This window comes from Ambystoma mexicanum, chromosome 11 (genome assembly GCF_040938575.1).
Source record: "Ambystoma mexicanum isolate Mex_15411 chromosome 11, UKY_AmexF1_1, whole genome shotgun sequence".
Taxonomy (NCBI): domain Eukaryota; kingdom Metazoa; phylum Chordata; class Amphibia; order Caudata; family Ambystomatidae; genus Ambystoma; species Ambystoma mexicanum.
Window position 1 is genome coordinate 1,258,920,319 of NC_090934.1, and position 22,115 is coordinate 1,258,942,433.

Below are 22,115 nucleotides of genomic sequence, written 5' to 3' on the forward strand. Positions count from 1 at the left end.
CTTCAATAATCTGGGAACTTTTCTGTTCATTGAGAACACAAAGACCATTGTTTGGTTTAGTAAAGAATACCCTTGCACAGTTATCTAAGAATGTAAGTGTTAGGAACAGAAGTAGCGTTTTGATACGACGGTGACAGACTATTTGTTTTCCCATTTTAAAAGATGTGTTGCTTTGCACTGGAATTTGCATGACTGGCAAACAATTTGCCACCCTTTAACTGTGTCTGCCTCTGCCTAGATTTGTTGGACAGGGAGGACTATGGAGCAATTGCCTAGGAGCGATGGGACCAAGAAATTATGTAGGTTGTGCTAGTGTTTCTTTTTTTTAAAAGTATTTTTATTAGCATTTGGATTATGATAACATAAACATACCTACCCCCACCCATCCCTGCCTCCACCCCCGAACAGCTGCACATCTTTTAATTTTGTCCGATCACCGCCCCATAGTATACCAAATCCAATCCTCAATACAAGTCAGACAGATTCTTTGTGGACACCAGTTCACTCGAAGGACTTTATGGAGGAAATCCAATACCATGTCTCAATCCTCCTTAAACTTCCTCTGGTCCCCCTGAACCACATAAGTCACCCACTACAATGAGACATAGTGCCAAATCTTTGATAGCCATTCTTGTTCTGCAGGGCCGAGGCCTGTTTCCATTTGTGGGCAATAACTGACAGAGCTGCCACAATAAGAATCATATATGCCTTTGTTTGAGATTTCGATAGTAACATGTCCAAAACATCTCCCAAACCCAAAATTACTTCCCCGAAGTCTCTACATATTTGGGTTCCGACTATAACTTACATTGCTGTGTTAAGACAATTCCAGTATGGTTTCAAAATTGTTCACTCACACCATATATGCCTCCATGTCCCTATAACGTTGTAACCCCGCCCACATTTCCCAGGTACTTTTGGGAAAAATGTGTGTAATTTTTCGGGTGTCAGGTGCCGTTGTACAATTACCTTGACCCACAATTCACGGATCTGAAGTGCCCTTTTGAGTTTTGGAATCCCCTGGCATACCTGTCATTGATGTTCCGCTATGGGGTTGCTTAAAACATTCTCCCACTGTTTCATATACCCCCACTGTAAATGAGATGGCACATCCATGTTCAGCTTATACAATGCTCTGACCGAATGACGGCCACCTGAATTTTTTCGTCAAATACTTTTCAAAGGGAGTGATGTCCCTCATTGCGGAGTGTTTGTTTTCCGATGCTTGCAGCCAACGCCTCAGTTGTGTATATCTAAACCTGTTCTCTTGGCGTAAAGAAAACAACGGTTTGCACTGTTGGAATGGATTAATCTCTTGGCCCTCCACCATATGACCCATGTTTTGAAACCCTGCTTCCTCCAATCGCCTGAAGGCTCCCTGCTCTACTCCTGGTGTAAACTGAGGATTACGAAAAAGGGGCATAAATGGAGAAGGAAATGTGATAGCCAGCCGCTGTACTATAGCATCCACTATGTCACCTATCAAAGCCATAATTTTACTCCTATACATGTTAGCAGGGCTGTCAGCCTTCCAACACCATATAACTTCTTCTAGGGGCCTGCCCACCACCACTCTATAAATCTTCGACCAAATTTTCTCTTGGTTACCCCCAAACCACTCCCACATTATTCACAACTGGGCCGCTTGGTAATATGTTTTGAAATTTTGAGCTCCCATCCCACCACTCGTTATGGGTGCCGACAGTACTTTCCACGCCACCCTTGGCTTTTACCCGTTCCATATAAAAGTCCCCACCATCCTATTTAAAATCTTAAACAATTTCTGAGGGACTGGTAATGGTAAGGCTTGGAAATAGTACAATCCCCTTGGTAGTACTAATATTTTAATAACATTAATCCTATCATCCAAGAGATTGTCAGGGAATAACACTCCTCCAGCCACTTTTTGATTGAGTCTAATAAAGGGGGATCATTTGCCCAATAAAGAGATTCCAAGGAATTGGTTATCAATGTATCATAGGATATTGTAGGCCCTTATCAGCCCTCACATATAGATCCAGGTCCAAGTACTGTTCCTTTACCTTCGCTCACCGATGTAAAACCATAGTTTACGATTTATGAGTATTCATTTTCAGGCCTCCCACTTCACCAAATTTTGCTAGCTCTGCTGTTAGCCTTGATAATGAACTAGCCAAATCTGTTTCCATAATGAGTAGATCATCGGCAAACGCCATTACTTTATGCTCCACTACTCCAAAGTGTATGCCTCTAATATTTTTCTCTTCCCGGATCCTAGGTAAAAACGGCTCCAGATGTATCACATACACAACAAGGCATTATGGGCATCCCGGTTTTGTACCCCTAGACACCATGATTCCCTGTGACACATGACCATTAATGGCCAACCTTACTACCGGCGACTGATAGTTTGCCTTGACCATTCGTAAAAATCTCGGCCCAAACCCCATAGTCTCCATAGTATGAAACAAAAAAGACCACTTCTCCCGATGAAATGCTTTTTCTGTTTCTAAAGTTTACAACCCGCGGAACGCCCTAACTTATTTGCCTTCTCGACCAAATGACTCACCTGTCTTATGTTGTCAAATGCTTACCTTCTCTTATAAAAACCAGACTGATCCGGATGGATAACTTTAGGTACTTGTTAGTCCAATCTTGATACTAATATTTTAGTATAGATTTTTGCATCAATATTAATAAGCGCTATGGGTCGGTACGACCGCATTGTGTTCTATCTTTGTCAGGTTTGGGAAATAACACTACACCCATGCCTCTTCCATGGTCTGCGTAATACATCCCAAACTAGTAAAGGACTTAAAAAGAGAGGTCATCACCGGGGTCAGTATATCTTTATACGTTTTGTAAAACAGTGCCGGAAAGCCATCCGGTCCTGGGGCCTTATTCACTGGTAAAGACAAGAAAGCTACCCATACTTTGTCTGCAGTAAATTCCCCTTCTAACTCTTCCCTTTCACCTAGATCAATTTTATTTAACTGGCAATGATTCAAATAGGCCGCCTGAACTTCTTCATCTGGGGAATCTGTGGTATATAGCCAGAATAGTATTACGTGAACACCTGCAATATATCGTCTGACAAAGAGCTAAAGGTTCCCTGTCCCGTTCTGATTGTAAGGATGGTCCTTGCTTCCTCCTCCTTCCTCACTTGCCGTGCCAACATACCGATTTGTTAGATTTAACATAGAACTGTTGTTTTAAAAATAATAAGGACTTCTCGGCCTGCCTAGTCTGTAGAAGATCTAATTGTCCCTTGATGTGCCTAAATTCCCTCCTTAGGATCACCCCCCTATTTGTTTCCATCTCTGCACTGGCTCCCAGTGGCTGCGAGGATTAAGTTCAAGACCCTCTGCATTGTCCACAAGGCCTTCTGTGGCCTTGGGCCTCAATACCTCCAACTCTCTCTTCGTAAATATCTTCCTACTCGAGCTCTTCGCTCCTCCACCTCTAGCTCCCTCAGGGTCAGTCGCTTCTCCAAGCAACGAGTTGGTGGTAGATCTCTTAGTTCGGCTGAGGCTTCCTTCTGGAACAGCCTTCATGCCTCTCTGAAACTTGAGGAGAACCATCTCCGTTTCCAGAAGCACCTCAAGACTTTCCTCTTTGCTTCTGCCTTCTCTCTTCCTCTCCCCTGCTGAATTTCTGGCTGAAACTGAAACTACACTGTTCACCTGGCTACCCTCTGATCTCGGGCCCAGGTCCCCTCCCCGCCAGTTGCCCACCTGCATTGTCCCCTGGCAACCGTTGCACTTGAACCTGTATCTGTAACCCTACAGTCCCCTACCTGCACTTGGACACCTGCTGTCTGCACTTACCCTTGCACTTGCCACCAGCTGGCTGCACTTCTGTATTGTTTGATCACATGAAATGCACTGCCCCCTCCTGTTTCTGCTCGCACTTTTCACCACCCCTCTCCCCTGCACTTGCACAATCTCAATGTCACCGGCCTAGTAAGATTGCTGTCTCGGTCTTCCCTTTGTTCCCCCTCCCTTGCCTCGTCGCGCCTTGAAACACTTGTGTATAGGCGCGTTATAAATGCCATATAATATCATTCTACTCATCACTCCCTTTAATTGTAATTGTAACTTATCTTGTATTGAGGCAAGTTTATTTTCTCATATAACCTTCCTTGCCATCAACTCTCCCCTCATGGTAGCCTTAAAAGCGTTCCACACCAGCTGCTCCTGCATTCCTGTAGTCCTGTTTATTTCAAAATCCTCCCCAAGTTGACCCCATAGCTCATTGCTTATGACCGGGTTCCCGAATAGATGATTTCGGAAATTTCCAGCACCAAAGCCCGGACCTTCTAGTTCCTGTTGAATATCTATTGATATGGGTGTGTGATCTGACAGACTAATGGGGCCCAGGTCCATATTATGTACTTGCCCCAGTAACGTAGTTAACACCCATATATAGTCGATCCACAAAAAAGACCGGTGGACATGAGAGTAAAACGTGTACCCTTTGATTCCCTTCTGAGTTTCTTTCCAAGCATCAATCAACTGGGTCATACATGCTTGTAATTTGTGTGTGGAGTCCCCTATAAACTGAATATGCTGTCACACTTCTGTCCACCAAAGGATCCCAAGGTACATTAAAATCTTTATTTATTTTATTGTTTTTTTATAACGCGCCTAATACCATACCTGAGTTTGGTTTTTAAGCGCGGATCTGGGATTCAAACCTCTGTTGTTCTGCATGGTCTTGCTTCCAAGAACAGCGCGTTGCCCCTGTGCCATCACCTGTTATTATAATTTGTCCCACCGCAAATTTCTGAAGTTTGGCCAACATCCCCAGCAAGAATCTATCTTGCCCCGTATTTGAAGCATATAGTGTGGCTATCGTGTACCGTAATCTCCCCCACTGGATACGGGTGCATATATATCTGCCTTCTTTGTCCACCTCTTTCGCCTTATATGTAGTCCAACCAAGCCCTTGAAAACTATCAGGACCCCTCCCATCTTACCCCTGTTGTTAGATTGCATTATATAGGGATACCCCTTATTCCTTAATCTGTGGCTATCACTCTTATGTATGTGGGTCTCTTGCAGGGTCACAATGTCTGGTTTTCCCCTCCTTAAAGGCTTCTACCTTACTTCTTTTAACTGGATAATTTAAACCCCTAATATTCAGTGACAACAGTTGGAATCCTTTTTTACCTCTGATGACCCTTTTGGGTATGTTAATTCAATGGCAGCTGTCCCCCCTCACCCACCCCTCCGTCCCAACCCTTTTCGCTCTTCCAACCTCCTCCTCCCTCCTAACAGTCTGGTCTGACTCAACCTGCCCCCCCCCGCCCATGCAACAAGCCATGGGGGTTGAGTCTCACTAAACACCCAGAGTTAAATTTTGCGACTCTACTAGGACCCATACCCTCCATGAATTCCAAATGCCAGCCCTCATGGGCATGTAAATTTGTCCATGGGTTTACCGGGACCACTCGGGGTCCTCTTCTTCATCGTTAACTCTCAATCTTTTCTCCATTCCCATTGTTTAGTCTATACTGTCTCTCGTGGCTGCCTAGAATCTTGTTGGGCACCCTCTTGTTCTTCAATTTTCATAATCCTAAATCCTTCTTCGCAGGAGGTAATGCAATGTTGGCGTCCCTCCCATGAAAACAACAATCCAAATGGGAATATTCATCTATACAGACATGCCAACGTTCTGAAGCCCCGGAGAGGGAGATTTCAGCCCCGAAATCGGGAGAATGCATTTTCCCCCATAGGAATGCATTGGGGATATTGTTATTTTAGGCGGGAGACAGTAACAAATAGTACTGTTGTTAGGGAAAAAAACAGGAGTCTCCCGCCTAAATGGGGAGGGTTGGCATGTAAGTCTATATTGTACTTGAGCCTGCGACAAAGCCTTTACCATTAGCTCCATCATTCTCCGGTTCACCAATGTGGCTTGCGCTAGATCTTGATATAATTGTATTTCAGCACCATTCACTTTGGTGGGACTTGCCCTTCTAGCTGCCTGCAGAATCGCCTCCTTTTGGCTGTATCTTTGGAAAGCCGTTACTACATTGCGAGGTCTGGCCCCCGGGTCTACTCTTCTGGGGCCCACTTGGTGAATACAATCCAGTGGTACATCTCCCCCAGTCTCCAGCAGATCAGCATAAACCTGTTGCATAGTGTCTTTTAAATCCCTGATGTTAGATCTCCCTGAGCGATAGTCAGCTGAATCTCTAAATTATGTGTAGCCATTGCGCAATGGTCCATTACTGCATCTATCGTGCACGTATCCTCAGCCAATTCTTGGCTGGCATTTTCCGTGGTATCCACTCTCTCTCCCAGTTCAATAAGGTCCCATTTCACCTCTTGCAAGGATTGAGCTAGCTAGTGACTGCAAAGTCTCTGTCATCTGATCACTGAACTCTTTGAGGCACTTTTGGAACACTTCTTTGGTTACCACTTGCCCAGTTGTCCAAATTGGGGATCCTCTGAGCTCTCCTGCTCCTGAGGAAACTGTTCTTTCCCCAGCGTCATGTCCCCTTCCTTCTGCCAGAGTTTCTGAAGAGCTCCATCTTGTTGTTTCTGTGTCAGTTTAGGAGTAGGGGCCCCCTCTTTGGGCTCTTTAATCTTGTTCCGAGACATCTGTATGAAAGGTAGGGGGGTATCCTTGTCCAATTGTTTGCTAGTTTCCATTGACGTGCCTTATTCTTTATATCTGTATTCTGTTACTACTGACAGCTTCCACAATGCAAAGACTGCCACCCCTCAGTCTCTCAATCAGGGCCCACCAATGCCCCTCCCCCTGCACCACAGCCAAGACTGTCTATTGTTCACCTTTCCTTTTCCTTACCTGCATCTCCCCAAGTGCCCCTTCTGCCTTGCCTTTCTTTAAATTAATCCTCCTTCTAGTATGCCTTTTGTGCTTGGAGCGGTACCACCATCCGCACTCACCTTAAGTTGCATCCAAATTGCAGCGTGCTCCAGATCTTCCTGATGTCTATCTCCATCACACCCGGGTCGGCTCCTCCCTCTGTGCCCACTGCACAAATGTCTCAGTTTGCAGATCAACCCGAGACAGCCAAAAAGATCATTTGCCAAAGAAGATAGGGGGGGACATGTTGAGAACCTGCTCTGCAGTAACAACCTGCTCTGTCCGCTGCGGCAGGTGGTAGATGGGAAGCAGTCAAATCTTCCGGGGCCTTCCTGGGCCTTCCACTACTAAAATGGCAGTCACAGCTTCACTGCAAAAACACGTTGTTGATCACTCGGCAACGAAAGGAAACCTGCTCCTCAAAACATTTCCCACAGTCCTACAACATCCGCTGGGCCACTGCACTGATCAACCATCACCCGGGGGAACCTGCCACTTGTAATCTTCGCTGCTTAGGTGGTGCCAGGCAGTAGCCATCTCCTTACGGTGTTGTGGTCCCAGCGGGCTTCTTGGAATCTCTGTGGTGGTGGTTCTTAATAGTATTGTAACCTTAACATAACCATCTCTACAGTGTTTTATATTGTAGTCTTCACTTGGCTTGAAGGAGAATGGCTGTGTGTTTATTGCCTTCTCTAGAATCTCACTTGAGGATACACTTTCCACTGTTGGGTTTATTGTCTTTTAAAATCAATACTTAAATGTTGAGTCCTAACATCAGCATTGTTGCTCATTTTCTCCATCAGAATACCACCTTGCCCAGTGTCAGCACCCTCCATCTGCCATCATGCCTTATTTCCAATTCTGAACTGTGTGAGCGTACTGGCCACATCCTTGGCCACAGGGCAATGCACAGGCCCAGTGTGTCCCAGTTGCTGGGAGATGTGCCTGTCTTCCCGGAGTGTCCTGACATGTATGATACACATCAATACCTTGGGCTCGAGCCTCTGCGCTGCTGCCAATGTTGCCCTGCGGCACACTTGGTATGACCTAAACCCTCGATTTCCATGAGGGGGCCCCACCTTAGACCTGGTGCCCAACACACCCCTCTCAGTGCCTGGAGGGTCAATTATGCAGTCCCCAACTGTTCCACCCGAGCTCTACTCAGATGCCCGATGCACCGCTATATTGCCACACCCACTCATCTGTCAACACCACATGGGCCACTCCTCTAATCAGTGCACCTATTGGGGATAACTTACTCATCTCCATTTGAAGCGACCATAACACAACACAGGTAAGCTGGTTAACTGGATTAATTATGCTGCGTGGGTAGTCACCACACCAGTGTCCCGTCAATCATACAACCAGGGAGCAACTAATGAGGCTAGAAGGTAAAGCACAGAATGAGAGGATATTCCAGAACCTTAAGCATTTAATCAGATACCACAGTGATCCTATTAAAAGATAATCAGCCCATCTTAGAAAGTGAATCACCAGGCTCCCAAGCTTCTAGAAATGGGGCCACTTCCTGAATGTGCATATAATGGCCTTTGCTGGTTGGGCACTAAAGGAGAAACTGTTGGGGCCATTACGTTCCAGGTTCTGCATGGTGCTATGTGTCAACATACCAATGGTTTGCACGATTGTACCGTTTGTGAGCTCTGCTCAAGAAGATTCATGTTATCAATCCTGCAAGCTATAACTTAGGTATTTAAGTATTCCTCTGTGTAGCTTAATTGTCTTGGCATGACGTGGCCAAGGAAACTCGAAAACCGACGGAAATTACTACTACAGTGCCACAAGGCCTCAATGAGTATGAAAACGTCATATAACAGACTAAGTAGAATGGATGTAAATAGCAGTGCATTTTTGTGTGATTCACTTTAAGATCTTTGTACACAAACTCATAATTTTATTAGCACATCGCTATAAGGTTAAGATGACAGATATTTGGCAATACTGGGAAATGCAGGTATAGGCTAACACTGGCTATGCAAGCTCAGGCTTAATATCCATAGTAAAAAGGCTTTCAGATTTCAAGTAGGTAGCTGATCCGGCTGTATGAGGAATAAACGCTTTTGTATCCATCTACCACCCCAATTGGATAATAGAGGCTGTATGCTTTGCACCAGTCCTCTCTTTGCCACACTTAGGCATATGTTTTTAGTTCTACTGTGGAGAAAGGGTGATCTTCGACTAAGGGAAAGTGCTTTTCATATGTTAATAAAGGCAGATACAACAACGTGTTGGGTTGCGGTTGGTGAGACAGGCATGGTATGAAGAGAGACACAGCCTCAAAAGTAACAGTTTGAAAACCTTTATTGTCAAACCTTGTGGGGTTGGTGTAATGCCTATCTGGGTATAACTCTAAGGGGGTTGTTCCTTCAACTGATGTTTGTAAGGGCCGTCAATGTCCATAAGTCCAAAACCAAAGTTTGTCTGTGTCCCAACCTATGATTGCCCTCACGCTTAAACCAAATGTGATTGGGAACCATCTTAAAGGAAAAATGGTAATGTAAAAGAAAACATCTGGTTTCAAGTAGTCTTACCAATAGGTGCAATTCTGCCAGTTCGAAATAGCTCAACTCAAAATGATCGCCCATGGAAACCTCCACGTAGGGCTCTTGCAGCAAACCAATGAAGTTCACAGGGACACTCGGTATCTTGGGGTTCCATTCCCCAAACTTCAATCTTTCCAGTTCCAAACAAAATGATACAGTTCCTGTTAGGCCTCTCGGGGTTCCCTTCCCCAAGTCTCAGCCAGAATTCACAAAGTTCTGCAATGTTGTTATTTTAGTGAGCCCCTTAGGGTTCCCTTCCCCCAAGCTTAGGCCCCTCTGGGTCAAAAGATTCACAATTTCTTACTTTATAATTCAACTGAGGATTCACAGTTTCATTTAGGCCTCCCAGGGTTCCCGTCCCCCAACCGTAGGCCCTTACTTACGAAGTTCACCAATGCCTCTGGTGGGCTTCTTAGGGTTCCCCTGCCCAAGCATAGGCCCCTCCTCCCAAAGTTCAACAATGTCTCTTGTGGGCCTTCCCAAGCCTAGGCCCCTCTGGTCTCAAACAAACAATGTCCCTCTCGTCAGGATGTACCTTTCGCTGCACAGTTCTTTCATGAGGGTAGCATTATAGACTTTAGAGAATGCTGGGTTCTTTGCTCCTCCCAGGTGCGACCACTCTGACTTCTTACACCTCTCCTTATTCTCGGGCACCTTTTTCTCTTCTGTGCCTCTTTCACTCTGCCCTTTTCTACTTTGTTGATGCACTGCTCACCTTCTTTTCCTGTTGTGCACCCTTGCACTTGTTTTTCATCTTTCAGTGTCTCTTGCACACTTCTCTTTACTTTTCACCATGCTCTCCTGCATCTTTTTTTCCCTCACCATGCTCTCTGGCACCCTCTGTGTTTCCTTTGGGTCGCTTGCACCCCCTTTCTCAGTTTTGGGTTGCTCTCACCCTCTCATGATTGTCCATTTTCCTTTTACTGTCTCTGCGCTCTCTCTCTCTTTCTCTCTTTGTTTCGGGTCGCTTGTGCCCCTCTCCTTTTTTTTTTGGTCACTGTCACCCCCTCTTAGCTGCTTTTGCGCCGCCAGCGCGCTTGCTCTGTCTTTCTTTTCATCTGCGCCTCTAGCGCACATTTTCTTAACATTATGCTTTCTTTCTCTTGCCGCTTTCTAGCTTTTGCTTGCTTCTCTTTGATATAACTTTTTTTTCACTTTGCTGTCTGCCCGCTTTCGCTTCACCAGGCTCTTCCTTTTACAATGCTCCTGCTCTAAACACCCGCACGCTACTGAGTTTTTCGCTCTGCTTCACGAAACTTATCCACAGTAGTGCAGCGCCTGCCAGCAGTTCAAGTAAGTTCACATGGGTTTGGGTCAAAGTCAGGGTCTCACCACTTGCCCCTCGGACACCCCTGGGACCTGCAAACTTCCCAGGGGAACAAACACTGGCCTAACCAAGGTCGATAGGCTGCTTACTGTCCTGCGCCGGCTCTCTGGAGACACATTTCCCATGTCACGCTGCAGCCATTCACACAAACAGGGCCAGCGTCCAGCGTTCTGCACCCCACCAGTTTGTCCAGGCTCCTCTCCTTGCTGCCATCTGCACCTTGGCCTTCTGGTTCAATCAGCAAACCGAGCTTGCTCAATGATCCTGGCAGAATCACCCTTAATATACTGTAGGGGAGAGTTAATGGGAGTCAGGTGTGCACAGTTGGTGTAAAGTGCATGAACTTGCCTGACTCTATTAGTGGGACAATTGAAAGGTGTTAGTTGGTAGGCCTCCCTATGTATCTCTATGTTGTTGCTCTGGGTAATCATTCTAGGTCGCCTCTTCCTTGTCCCAGTACTTGTTGCAAATGGGGAGGGGGAAATGAGGTGTGATTGAAAATACCCCATTAGGGCTGAGGGAGAGTGGTTTGGTGGGGAATGGGGGAGAACATGTCTCGCCCTCGGGTACTCGTTCCCCCAATCCCTTGTGACCCTCCACTCAGGTGATACCCCCCCCCCCCCCCCGGGTCTGGATCCAAAAGCCATGGCCCTTCCCTGAATGGAAGATCCCGGGGAGTAGGTGGGAGAATACTGTCAGGTTTCTCACAGATTGCACTATTGTGTTTGGTTTGCCCAACTGCATTTGTGTGGTATGTTGTGCTATTGATAAGGGAAACTTAGGTCACACAGCTTCATGGTGTGGAATGCTGTTTTTTAGGGCTTATTTGTAAACAAATTTGATGTATACAATGGAAGATATTGGTGTAAAAGAAATGGTTTTGTAATACTATTCTTTAATGGTATTCAGCTAAATAAAAAAACATTTTTGGATTATTATTTATTCTACACATTTTCTACATATGTGCTATTTAATTACAAAATGTTCATGTGCACGTTAATCTATGTAGCATTTGAACATAGTCACCTATAGTTGCCTCTTCCACTTGCTTTGTTTTGTATGTTTTATCTTTAATACTGAGCAAATATAAACAAAAACAAATGCTCCATTGTGTTCTAATGCAGCATTTATAAACTGCCTGTTATTTCATGGAAGCTCTTTATGATGACAGGGTGAGAAAATTAGAGCTTTACTCTACTCACCATTCTCATATGGCTCAGACGAGTATTCATTGCCCATGGATGAAAATCCACTACTTGATGGTTTTCCTTGGCCTTCCAAACTCTTCACCTTCTTTCCACCTGCCTGGAGAAGAACAGGAAATGGAAATTAAAACATACAAGAGATTGCAGTGTACCAAAGAAACCAACTATACAATCATTAATTAGATACCAGAAAAAGTCATGGACAAACTAGACAGTGTCGTTGGAAGTACCGAGCCAGGATTGAACATTCTTGCAAAAATTCCACACCTTTCGCAGGAAACAAGAAGAGAAGGGAACACATGTCCTGCATTTGCAAGCAGCATTGACCTGGTGCTGCAAGTAGCTGGGACGAATCCAGGGAATTCATCGCTTCAATCCAAGGGGGAGCCCTCCCCTGTGAGGCTAGGGGGTTGAGCTTGCTCCGTAAAACCCTCCCAAGGGGTTGAGGCAAGTGGGACCTCACCTGGAGAGACTACCCCTTAGGGAACAAGGACTCCCGTTCCTACAAGGAACTCCCTAAACCAGTACAGAGAGTGGCCTACATGGGACTTTCTGGAGAGCCAATAAGTTTCAAGCCTTAAGACTTGGATAAAAGAAAGGTTAACGTATATCATTTGCAACAGGAAAGAGGGCTTGTCTCTTTAAATGAAAGTCTCCAATCCACAGAGACGAGGATGTTGAAGAGCAAGCATATATTGAATGAGAAGGAGACCGAGAGAAAGGGGGCCTGTGGAACCATTCTGAGACCACAGCGAGAAAGTGAGAAACAGCCCAGCTGGGTGCCAGAACATCAAGACAGCAGGAGAACCGATAACCAAGCAAGACGGGAAGGATGTTCCCAGAGGTGGGCCGAGGTAATGGGGAGAATGGGCAGCCATACGGAAATTATTATACAGTTGGGGAAACTCATCTCAGTATACGGGGGACGGGTGCAGGACTCTGCTCTCGCTCAGGTGCTGCTCTTCGCTCCTCTAGCTGCTCAGATCTCCTGTACTGTAAGGCCTTTAGTTCTGGATGGGGTTGTGAAGCTAGTGTCTGCTGGTGATTCCATGGTGATCATTGTGTCATCACTTTTAGGACTGAGTATTGCCCTGTGTTTTCCCCTTATTCATCTTGTGCTAAGTGGAGGGAGATGTGCGAGTGTGGATGTTTGTGGTGTCCTTGCAGGTGAATGGGGTCTCCCAGTGTTTTTGTGTAACTTGTATGATATTAATATACTGGTGGTTCCTATCTCCTGCAGTTTTCCATTTGGGTTTTTGTCCACTGCTGCCATCCTAGTAAGGCTAGTTGTCAGGGTATCCCTGCCCTGATGTTCGGTTTTGTCAGGGTAATTACAGAGCTCACAGGTGGCAGCCTGGCAGGGTATTTCCACTCCGATTTCCGCTGTGCTCTGGGGTGGCAGACTCGAGACCTGAGCATTGTTTTTCTTGTCAGAGTTGGGCTTGTTGGATTAGTAGCCCAATGGTGTTGTCAGTTGTGTAGCCCAATGTTGTGGCAGGTAACTTTTGGCCGTGGCAGGCCCCCCAAGGTCTGATTTTGGGAGGATCAGACGGAAGGTAAATAGTTTTCTAGTTGGTGCAGAAAGTTGGTATGTAGTGCGGTCATGATGGCGTGGCTTGTTTTGGTCATTTCTTCTTCTTGGTTCTTGCTTCAAGTTGGTTAGTGTTTGTAAAAGAGGGAGATGTGTTACTGTCAGGAATGGCACTCTGTCAAGAGTGGCACAGGGTACCCAGGTAGGTTTTGAGTGTTTGTTTGTTTATTTTATTTGTATGGCGCTCCAAACCCAGAGGTAGAAGGGCGCTTAAGAATTTGGTTACAGCGTTGTGAAGTATCTTAGTTTTGCAAACTTCGTACAAGTTTATAATATAAGCATATGTCTGTACAGTGAACAGTAAACAAGAGCAAATGCGTACAATATGCCATTTTCAATATAAATACAGATACCGCACGGGTCTGGTGTTAATGGCGTTATTCTTTGTTTAGAAGCCAGCTGATGACTTGCTTCCTAAAGATCTGGAAGGATTCAATCATTTTGATGTTAAGCGGTAGGGAGTTCCAGAGTTGGGGGGCAAGCACTGTGAAGCTTACCCCTCCAGCTCTTTTTAGGTGGAACCTGGGCACTGATAAGCAGAGAGTGTTGGAGGATCTGGTGGATCTGGTGCCTGGTTTCAGGGTGAATTTATTAGCTAGGTAAGGTGGTGCTAGGTGATTGAGGGATTTGTACGTGAGGCAAATGGTTTTTAGATCAATTTTTTGGCGTATGGATAGCCATTTGCAGGCTTTCCTAGTAGTGGTGATGTGCTCATGTCTGGGAATGTTGAGGGCTGCGCGCAAGGCGTTGTTTTGTATTACCTGCAACTTGTTGAGTACGGATTGATTAGCACCTAGGTACAGGCTGTTACAGTAATCGAGTTTTGATTGTATTAGGGCCCTGGCAAGGGTGAGGCAGCTGTTGGGTGATAGGAAAGGTCTGCTGGCCCTAATGAGCTTGCCAGTATAGGCAGCATCTGAGGCAGTCATATTGGTGTGTTTGCTAAGGTTGGTGTTGGCATCTAGATAGAAACCAAGGGTTTTTACACTTTTGGCTATGGGAATGGCGTGGCCGTCTATAGTGATGTTGTTATAGCTAGGGTCGAGTTTAGTTAGAGTGTTGGGGGAGCCGACGATTAGGAGTTCTGTCTTCTCATCATTCAGACAGAGGCCATGGGAGGCCATCCATGCCTGAATGATGGAGAATATTTTGTTGATCCGGGCGGCGTCTTCTTGGTAATTACCAGAGATGGTGAGGAGTATCTGGGTGTCATCTGAGTAGTTTGTGTAGGTGACACCCAGACGGTCCAGTTGGTCAAATAGAGGCTTTGTAAATATGTTGTACAAAGTGGGGGATACACAGGATCCTTGTGGGACCCCGCATGTGATGGGGATGGGGTCTGCTGCAGCTGTGGTGGAAAAGACTTGCATTGTTCTGTTTGCCAGGAAGGATTGTATCCATGTGATGGCGGAGGGGGAGAAGTGGGCTGCGGTGGCAAGGTGATTACAGAGGACTTTGTGGCTGACCAGGTCAAAAGCCGCTGAGAGGTCTAGTATTAGTAGGATTGCGGCATTGCCTTTGTCTTTAATTTCATCAATCTGGCTTTTGAGATCAACAAGGGCGGTTTCAGTTCCGTGTTGAGGTCTGAAGCCGGATTGACGTATTCCTAGCAGTTGGTTGGATTCCAGGTATTCCTGAATTTGGATGTAGGCAACTCTGTCCAGGATTTTCAGTAGGAAGGGGACTGTGGTAATGGGCCTGTAGTTGGTGGGTATGGCCGGGTCGAGGGATTGTTTTTTCAGGAGTGGGAGAACCCATGATTGTTTTAAGTTGCTGGGGATAGAGTTATTGGTGAAGGATAGGTTGATGAGTTTGGTAATGAAGGGGGAGAGCTCTCTGGCTGCATCTTTTATGATCTGAGCCGGACAGCTGTCTCCTTTGCAGTTAGAGGGTTTTAGGGTGGTGATGATTTTTTGAACTTCCGGGATGGTGACTTTCTTAAACGAGAAGCCTGCGCTAGTGTTGTTGGGTGTGGGTAGGCTAAGGTTGGTGACCTTATTGTTGAAAAGTTGTTGCCGTTTGTCTTCAATTTTAGTTTGGAGTCCTAAAATTTTGTTGTTGAGGGCGTTTTGGATGTCGGTGCACCAGGATTTGTCTTTTAGGCCGGTTTCTGGAGGTGAAATAGGGTTTTCTAGTTCCTTCAGAATTTTGAATAATTCTTTAGTGGAGGATCCTGCCTGAGTGATCCTGGTGTTGTAAGCATCTTTTTTGGTTTGGATTATCTCACTTTTGTAGCGTGAGGATAAGTTAGTGAGGTTGGATTTGTTTACCGCAGTGGGGTTGGTCTTCCAGGTGTGATGAGCCTTAGCTTTCTCTTTCCTGAGTGTTTTGAGCTCAGGGGTGAACCACGAGTTCAAATGAGCTTTAGGTATAACTTTGCGTATTTTTAAAGGGGCAACAGTGTCCATTGCTTTAGCCATGGAATTATTGAAGGTGTCGATCAACAGGTTTAGGTCAGCGTTGGCTGGGAGAGCATTAAGGGTGGGTAAGACCAGTGGTAGTAGGGCTTCAGCAGTAATGTTGCGTTTATTCCTGGTGGGACATGCTGGTGCCATGGGGTGCTTATTGGGCAGTGCCTGATTGGTGTTGACCTTAAGGGGGATCATGTGGTGATCGGTCCATGCCAGAGGTTGGGGGTCTTTGCAAGTTGTATTGCAGTTGTGAGTTGCTACCCAATCGAGGGTTCTACCTTTTAGGTGGGTGGGGAGTGTAACGAGTTGAGTAAGACCATGATCGGTTAGGACATTGGCTAGGGATGCAGCATGTGCATCGTTTGGGTCTTGGTAGCCGAGATTGAAGTCTCCGAGGATCATGATTTGTGCTGATGGTTTGGAGTTTTCGGTGATGTGGGAGGTGATGTCTTCTTCAAAGGTCCCAGGGGATCTGGGGGTCTATATATAAGGTGGATGGTGATCGTGGTTGTGGGGGAAGTTTGTAGCTTGGCTGTGAGTAGCTCACAAGATGTGAGAGCGACTGTGTCGGTTAGTCTAAGGCCTAGGGCAGATTTGGAAATGATCGCTACGCCTCCACCTCTGGCGTTTGGTCTGTCCGCTCTGAGGATAGAGTATTTGTCTGGGATGGCTAGCGATAAATGGGGTCCGGATGCCTCATGAAGCCAGGTTTCTGTTAGGGCTAGAAAGTCGAGGTCGTTGGTAAGGATAATGTCTACAATTTCTGTGGGGTGGGCAGCCAAGGATCTGACGTTGAGTAGGGCGCCTTTTAGAGGGGGAGGTGTGGGCTTGTTCGAGGCGATGTGCTTTGTGTTAGTTTTGGTGTAAGGTTTGGAGCTGGGAGTGGAAGGTGTGGTGGGGAGCCTGGAGCCTAATCTATCATTGCGTGCTGTGAGGTTGGGGGTAAGGGATGGGGTGGTTGGGACGGGCGGCTTAAAGCGGGCGGGGGGTTTGGTGGTCAGCTTAGTTTGGTAAGATTTAGCAATGGGGCTGGGGTGGCTGTTGGCAGGTGGGCCATGGATGGCAGTGGTGGTGGAGGTGGGAGGGTGGTTAGTGGAGGGGAAGGGGGATGCGGAGGGTAGGAACGGAGTGGGGCATGGGATGGGGTGGTGTCTGGGGCACCCTAGTTTAGCTAGGCCGTCCTGGAGGGCTATGTAGCTGTTGTTGCTACAAGCTACGTTGTCCTGTATTAAGCAGAATGGGAACATGATTAGGGCGAGCCAGAAGATCATGGTCTGTAGATACGGGTGGCACCGACTAAAATGCAGTGAGGCAGTAAAGACACTGGGGCTAGAGGCGAGAAGTGTGTACAGATAAGGCTAACGTGACATGTGCAGACAGGTACAGTAGACCAAAAAGGTTCACCTAAATGCAAAATGCACAGGTAAGGCTAGCGTGGCATGTGCAAACAGGTACAGTAGACCAAAAGGGTTCACCTAAATGCAGGATTCACAGGTGAGGCTAGCGTGGCATGTGCAAACAGGTACAGTAGACCAAAAGGGTTCACCTAAATGCAAAATTCACAGGTAAGGCTAACAGTAGACCAAAGTGGTTCACCTAAATGCAGGATTCACAGGTAAGGCTAGTGTGGCATGTGCAAACAGGTACAGTATACCAAGAGGGTTCACCTAAATGCAAGTTCACAGGTAAGGCTGGCATGGCATGTGCAAACAGGTACAGTAGACCAAAAGGGTTCACCTAAGTGCAGGATTCACAGGTAAGGCTAGGGGGCATGTGCAAACAGGTACAGTATACCAAAGGGTTCACCTAAATGCAGGATTCACAGGTAAGGCTAACAGTAGACCAAGGTGGTTCACCTAAATTCAGGATTCACAGGTAAGGCTAGCGTGGCATGTGCAAACAGGTACAGTATACCAAAAGGGTTCACCTAAATGCAAAGTTCACAGGTAAGGCTGGCGTGGCATGTGCAAACAGGTACAGTAGACCAAAAGGGTTCACCTAAATGCAGGATTCACAGGTAAGGCAGTGAGCTCATACGATAGGGCAGCAAAATCGCGGCACAGTAGGTTCAAAGCAGTGTGGACAGCAAGATCCCGGCAATATGGGAATAAAATGCAGTGCGGGCGACAGGCTCTATTTGGGCGGCAGTATGCGGGCTAGTAGAGTCATGAGAATGGGTTGTCCCAAAGCAGATAGGTGGGTTTGGGTGGGTGGCTGGGTGTGGATTGCATTTGCCCTCCAGTGGATAGCAAGTCAAATGAGGGGTGGTGAGATCACCTCGAGTTCTGTGTGAATAGGGGTCCCAGGCAGGTGCAGGCACAGGTGTAGAAGAAGTGTACCTTATGATGATTGCAATCGCGCAATCCGGCGCATAACAGGCGCAGAACAGGGCCTTATCAAACGCGGGCCTTTGCAACAAGCGGCCGGCTTCCGCCTACCGGCGGATGTGCATCATTAATATGCACGAGCGTTGCTTAGCAACGCGTTCGGGCGCCATCTTGGGTGCAGGCAACTCCGAAATGGCAAGAAACAACGTGTATTCATTCAGCACGAGAGCAAATGCTCAGCCAAATGGGGTATTTGGGTGAAGTGGGGTCAGGGCACATCAGTGCTCACCTGAGGCAGATGTGGATCCAATGTTTGCTGTGGGTGCGTGCGTTACAGCAGCTCCTCGTGGCAAGGTCAGCGTTGCGTGGCAGGATCCAGGTGCAGGATGGGAAAGGGCTCCTGCCCTCTCCAGATCAGCAGGTACTGAGTGGCTGTGCTGAAGTAAGGTAGCAGATAAGCACACACAGCAGGAAGTTCAACAAGAAAGAAAAGTAGGAAACTGTAGCTGTGAGCCAAAAGATACAAAGGTACAAACAAACTGGATTCCCTCTTGGGGTGTATGCTGAAATGGGAAAGAGTGTTCCACGAACCTTAGGAAACTCCAGCCTTCTGCACAGATTGCTATAACAGAGGCCCACGCTGTATGCTCATGGCTGGGAACAACAGCAGTGGGTGTCTGTAACACTGAAAACGCAACAAGGGAAGGAGCAGAGGTTGCCTGCCGGAAACCAACAGGCAAGCTCTGTACAAAGGGATTACATAAGACACATGAGAAGACAAGAACAGATATATCCAGCGAAAAGGAAGTCAAAGAGCAATCTAGCAGAAGGAAATGAAGGAAAGGCAGTTAGACTGAAGTAGATAACCTAAGGTGAAGTACAGTGGACTCAAGGAAGAGAACAAGGGAGCAGCAGTCAGGAAAACAGAAGGGCTGCAAAGTAGGAAGCAGGTCTGCAGTCAAGAGTGGGACTAGGTGCAGGCAAACTGTAGTGGACTGCAGAGGACTGTTGTAGGCTGCAAGGCAGGGAGTCCAGAAGAACAGGAGAGAGAGAGCTTAGTAGTAGGCGACAGACAGAGAGCCCAAAAGAATAGGGCCGCGAGGTAGGGAGCCCAGAGGAGCAGGGCTGTAGGCAGCTAAGTGTAAAACAGGCTGTAAGGCAAAGGAGTGTAGCAAGCCGCAAGGCAGGGAGCCCAGAGGACACGGGCTGTAGGTAGCGGAGGGAGACAGGCTGCAGGAAGGAGCCCGGAGGACACGGGCTGTAGGCAGCGGACGGAGCAGGCTGCAAGGAAGGAGCCCAGAGGACAAGGGCTGTAGGCAGCGAAGAGGTGCAGGCTGCAAGGTAGAGAGCCCAGAGGACAAGGGCTGTAGGCAGCGAAGAGGTGCAGGCTGCAAGGTAGGGAGCCCAGAGGACAAGGGCTTGGAGACAGCAGAGGGTTGCAAGCTGCAAGGTAGGGAGCCCAGAGGACAAGGGCTGTAGGCAGCCGGAGTGAGGCAAGTGCAGGGCAGGGAGCCCAGAGGACAAGGACCGTAGACAGCCGGAGTGAGGCAGGCTGCAGGGCAGGGAGCCCAGAGGACAAGGACTGGAGGCAGCCGGAGTGAGGCAGGCTGCAGGGCAGGGAGCCCAGAGGACAAGGACTGTAGGTAGCCAGAGTGAGGCAGGCTGCAGGGCAGGGAGCCCAGAGGACAAGGACTGTAGGCAGCCGGAGTGAGGCAGGCTGCAGAGCAGGGAGCCTAGAGGGCAAGGACTGTAGGCAGCCGGAGTGAGGCAGGCTGCAAGGCAAGGAGCCCAGAAGAGCAGGGCAGCAAGGAGTGAGCCCAGAGGAGCAGGGCTGCTGACTGTAGAGGGCTGCAGAGGACTGTAATAGGCTGCAAGGCAAGAAGCCCAGAGGACAAGGGCTGTAGGTAGAAGGCAGCGGAGCGTGATCGGCTGCAAGGCAGGGAGCCCGGAAAGGGCACTGGATCAAAATAGGATAATGCAGCAACAGGAACAGCATACAAAGTAAAGGGTCACGGCAAACAGGAATGGGGAGATCTCAAGATGCAAGACACTGTGCTCCTGCAGGCAGCTGCTTATATACAGCCCTGCCCTGTTCTGAGGCAGGCTAATTGACAGCACCTGGAGCAGCACACCTGAAGACAAACTGCCTCCTCCCTCTCTGGTCCTGAGCAGGTGGAAGCAGCATTGGCCGCTAGGGCTTCTGGGGATTGTGGTCCCAATAACGATGAATGAGAATAGCCAGGAATTGAGGACTGTAGCAAGGTGCATTGTGGTAAATGTAGTTAGTTGAATAAAATAAGAAAGAACCAAAGTCGAGCAAATGGAAATTAAAGACCAAGGCGTGAATAGGAGTTGTTCAAAGAGTATTAGGAGGATAAATGAGTACCAAGTAGTCCATGATGGTTGGCAATGCGTGTGCCAGCGGCGCGGGCATGACAGTTACATCCTCTGTCCATGTGTGCCTGAGAGTGTGAGGTCATTGAGATAATGTTGAGTGAGTGCTTGGAATGTGAATGTGCGACATCTGTTCCACTGGTTCCATCCCTGGCAGTTGAAGATTTAAGCCTGGGTGTTGGGTGCCATTGGGTCTATGTCTTTCTCCTCCCTTCCTCTCCTGGGGCTCAGCCCCTTAACTAAGCTCCTACACTTGTACCATCTAAATAAAAGGAACTTTCAACAACCTACATGATGTCTGGAAGATCTCACCATTTAACATCCTTCTTCTGGTTCGTCCAAGTAGCAGAAAAGCTGGGGAGCAGTGAAAATCCTCAGAAAGATTTGGGGAAAGGTAGTTATCTGGCAGAAAGAAGAGGGGGCTCTAGACAAAGGGAAGCGGTATGCAACAGGGTCATAATCTGGTATGTGGGGAAGTGTTAATGGGGGGCCCCAGTATCTGTTACACCATCATGTGCCATGGAAGTAGATAGTGGTGCAGTCTTCTGATGCATAATGCCTCCCAGCACTTTTTCTGGCAACCATTATTTTTCCTTTTGTTCCAGGACCACAACTCTCAGAAGGCTCCTGCAAGCAACCAAGAAAACCTAGAACGGGGCCAGGAGAAAGGAATCAAGAACAGCCATGGAATGGACTGGGAATTAATGTTTTAATCCAAACAGAAATGAGTCCACCAACACACGATCGAGAAAGCCCAGATGATTCCCAGGAGAATAGTGGGGCAACAGAAAATGAACTGGGATTGGGAATAGAATTCAGGGGGACAGAAAAGACACAAAAACCCTCCCCAAACCGAATTGGCAACAAAACCTACCAGCACCGGAGGAAATCCACAGGGACAATGCACACCCTGAGCCCCTGGCTCCTACCACACCATCAGGAACTTTAAACACAACCGTGCTAAACAAATGGAGGGGCTTACGGGGTTATTAAAGCCTCTTACCTATGTAACCCAGTCCTTGGGAAAAAGACAGGTAGAGATTGGTTTCTAGAGTCAGGTGAGAGCTGCAGCCAATGGAAGGGTGTGACATAACTAGCAGAACCAGAGTATAAAAGTAGATAGAATGTGAAGCAGCGTATGGGTTGCAAAGTGGAGGTCAGGGGGTGTGGAGGTCGACAAAGACCAGGGGGAGGATGGCAGAGGAGCCGCATGCTGCAATGTTGGTGGCAGAATTGGAGCAGAGTGCAGGTCAGGTATTTATGAGAGAAAGTAATAGGAGATGTCTGTTTGTAGTGTAGTTTGAGGAATAGGGTTGTGTAATAGGTGAACAGGAGAGAAAGAAAGAAAGAGCAAGAAGTATGGGGGAATTGGAGAAAGAGTGAAAGGGAGAGAGAGAGAGAGAGAGAGAGAGAGAGAGAGAGAGAATGGAGGAGAATGTGGAGAGAATGCACGGCGGCAGTGGGATTGGAGAGACAGAGTGTG

The 22,115-nt window shown here is 47.4% G+C and overlaps 1 protein-coding gene across 2 annotated transcripts in view; it reads right to left on the reverse strand.

The window, feature by feature from the left end:
* LOC138504297 (uncharacterized) overlaps positions 1-22,115 on the reverse strand; it is a 344,376-nt gene that overhangs the window by 63,444 nt on the left and 258,817 nt on the right. For both annotated transcript variants that reach the window (XM_069624699.1, XM_069624698.1), the window contains exon 5: positions 11,907-12,009. In XM_069624699.1, coding sequence (XP_069480800.1) covers positions 11,907-12,009 — 103 coding nt within the window. The remainder of the gene's footprint in view (positions 1-11,906; positions 12,010-22,115) is intronic.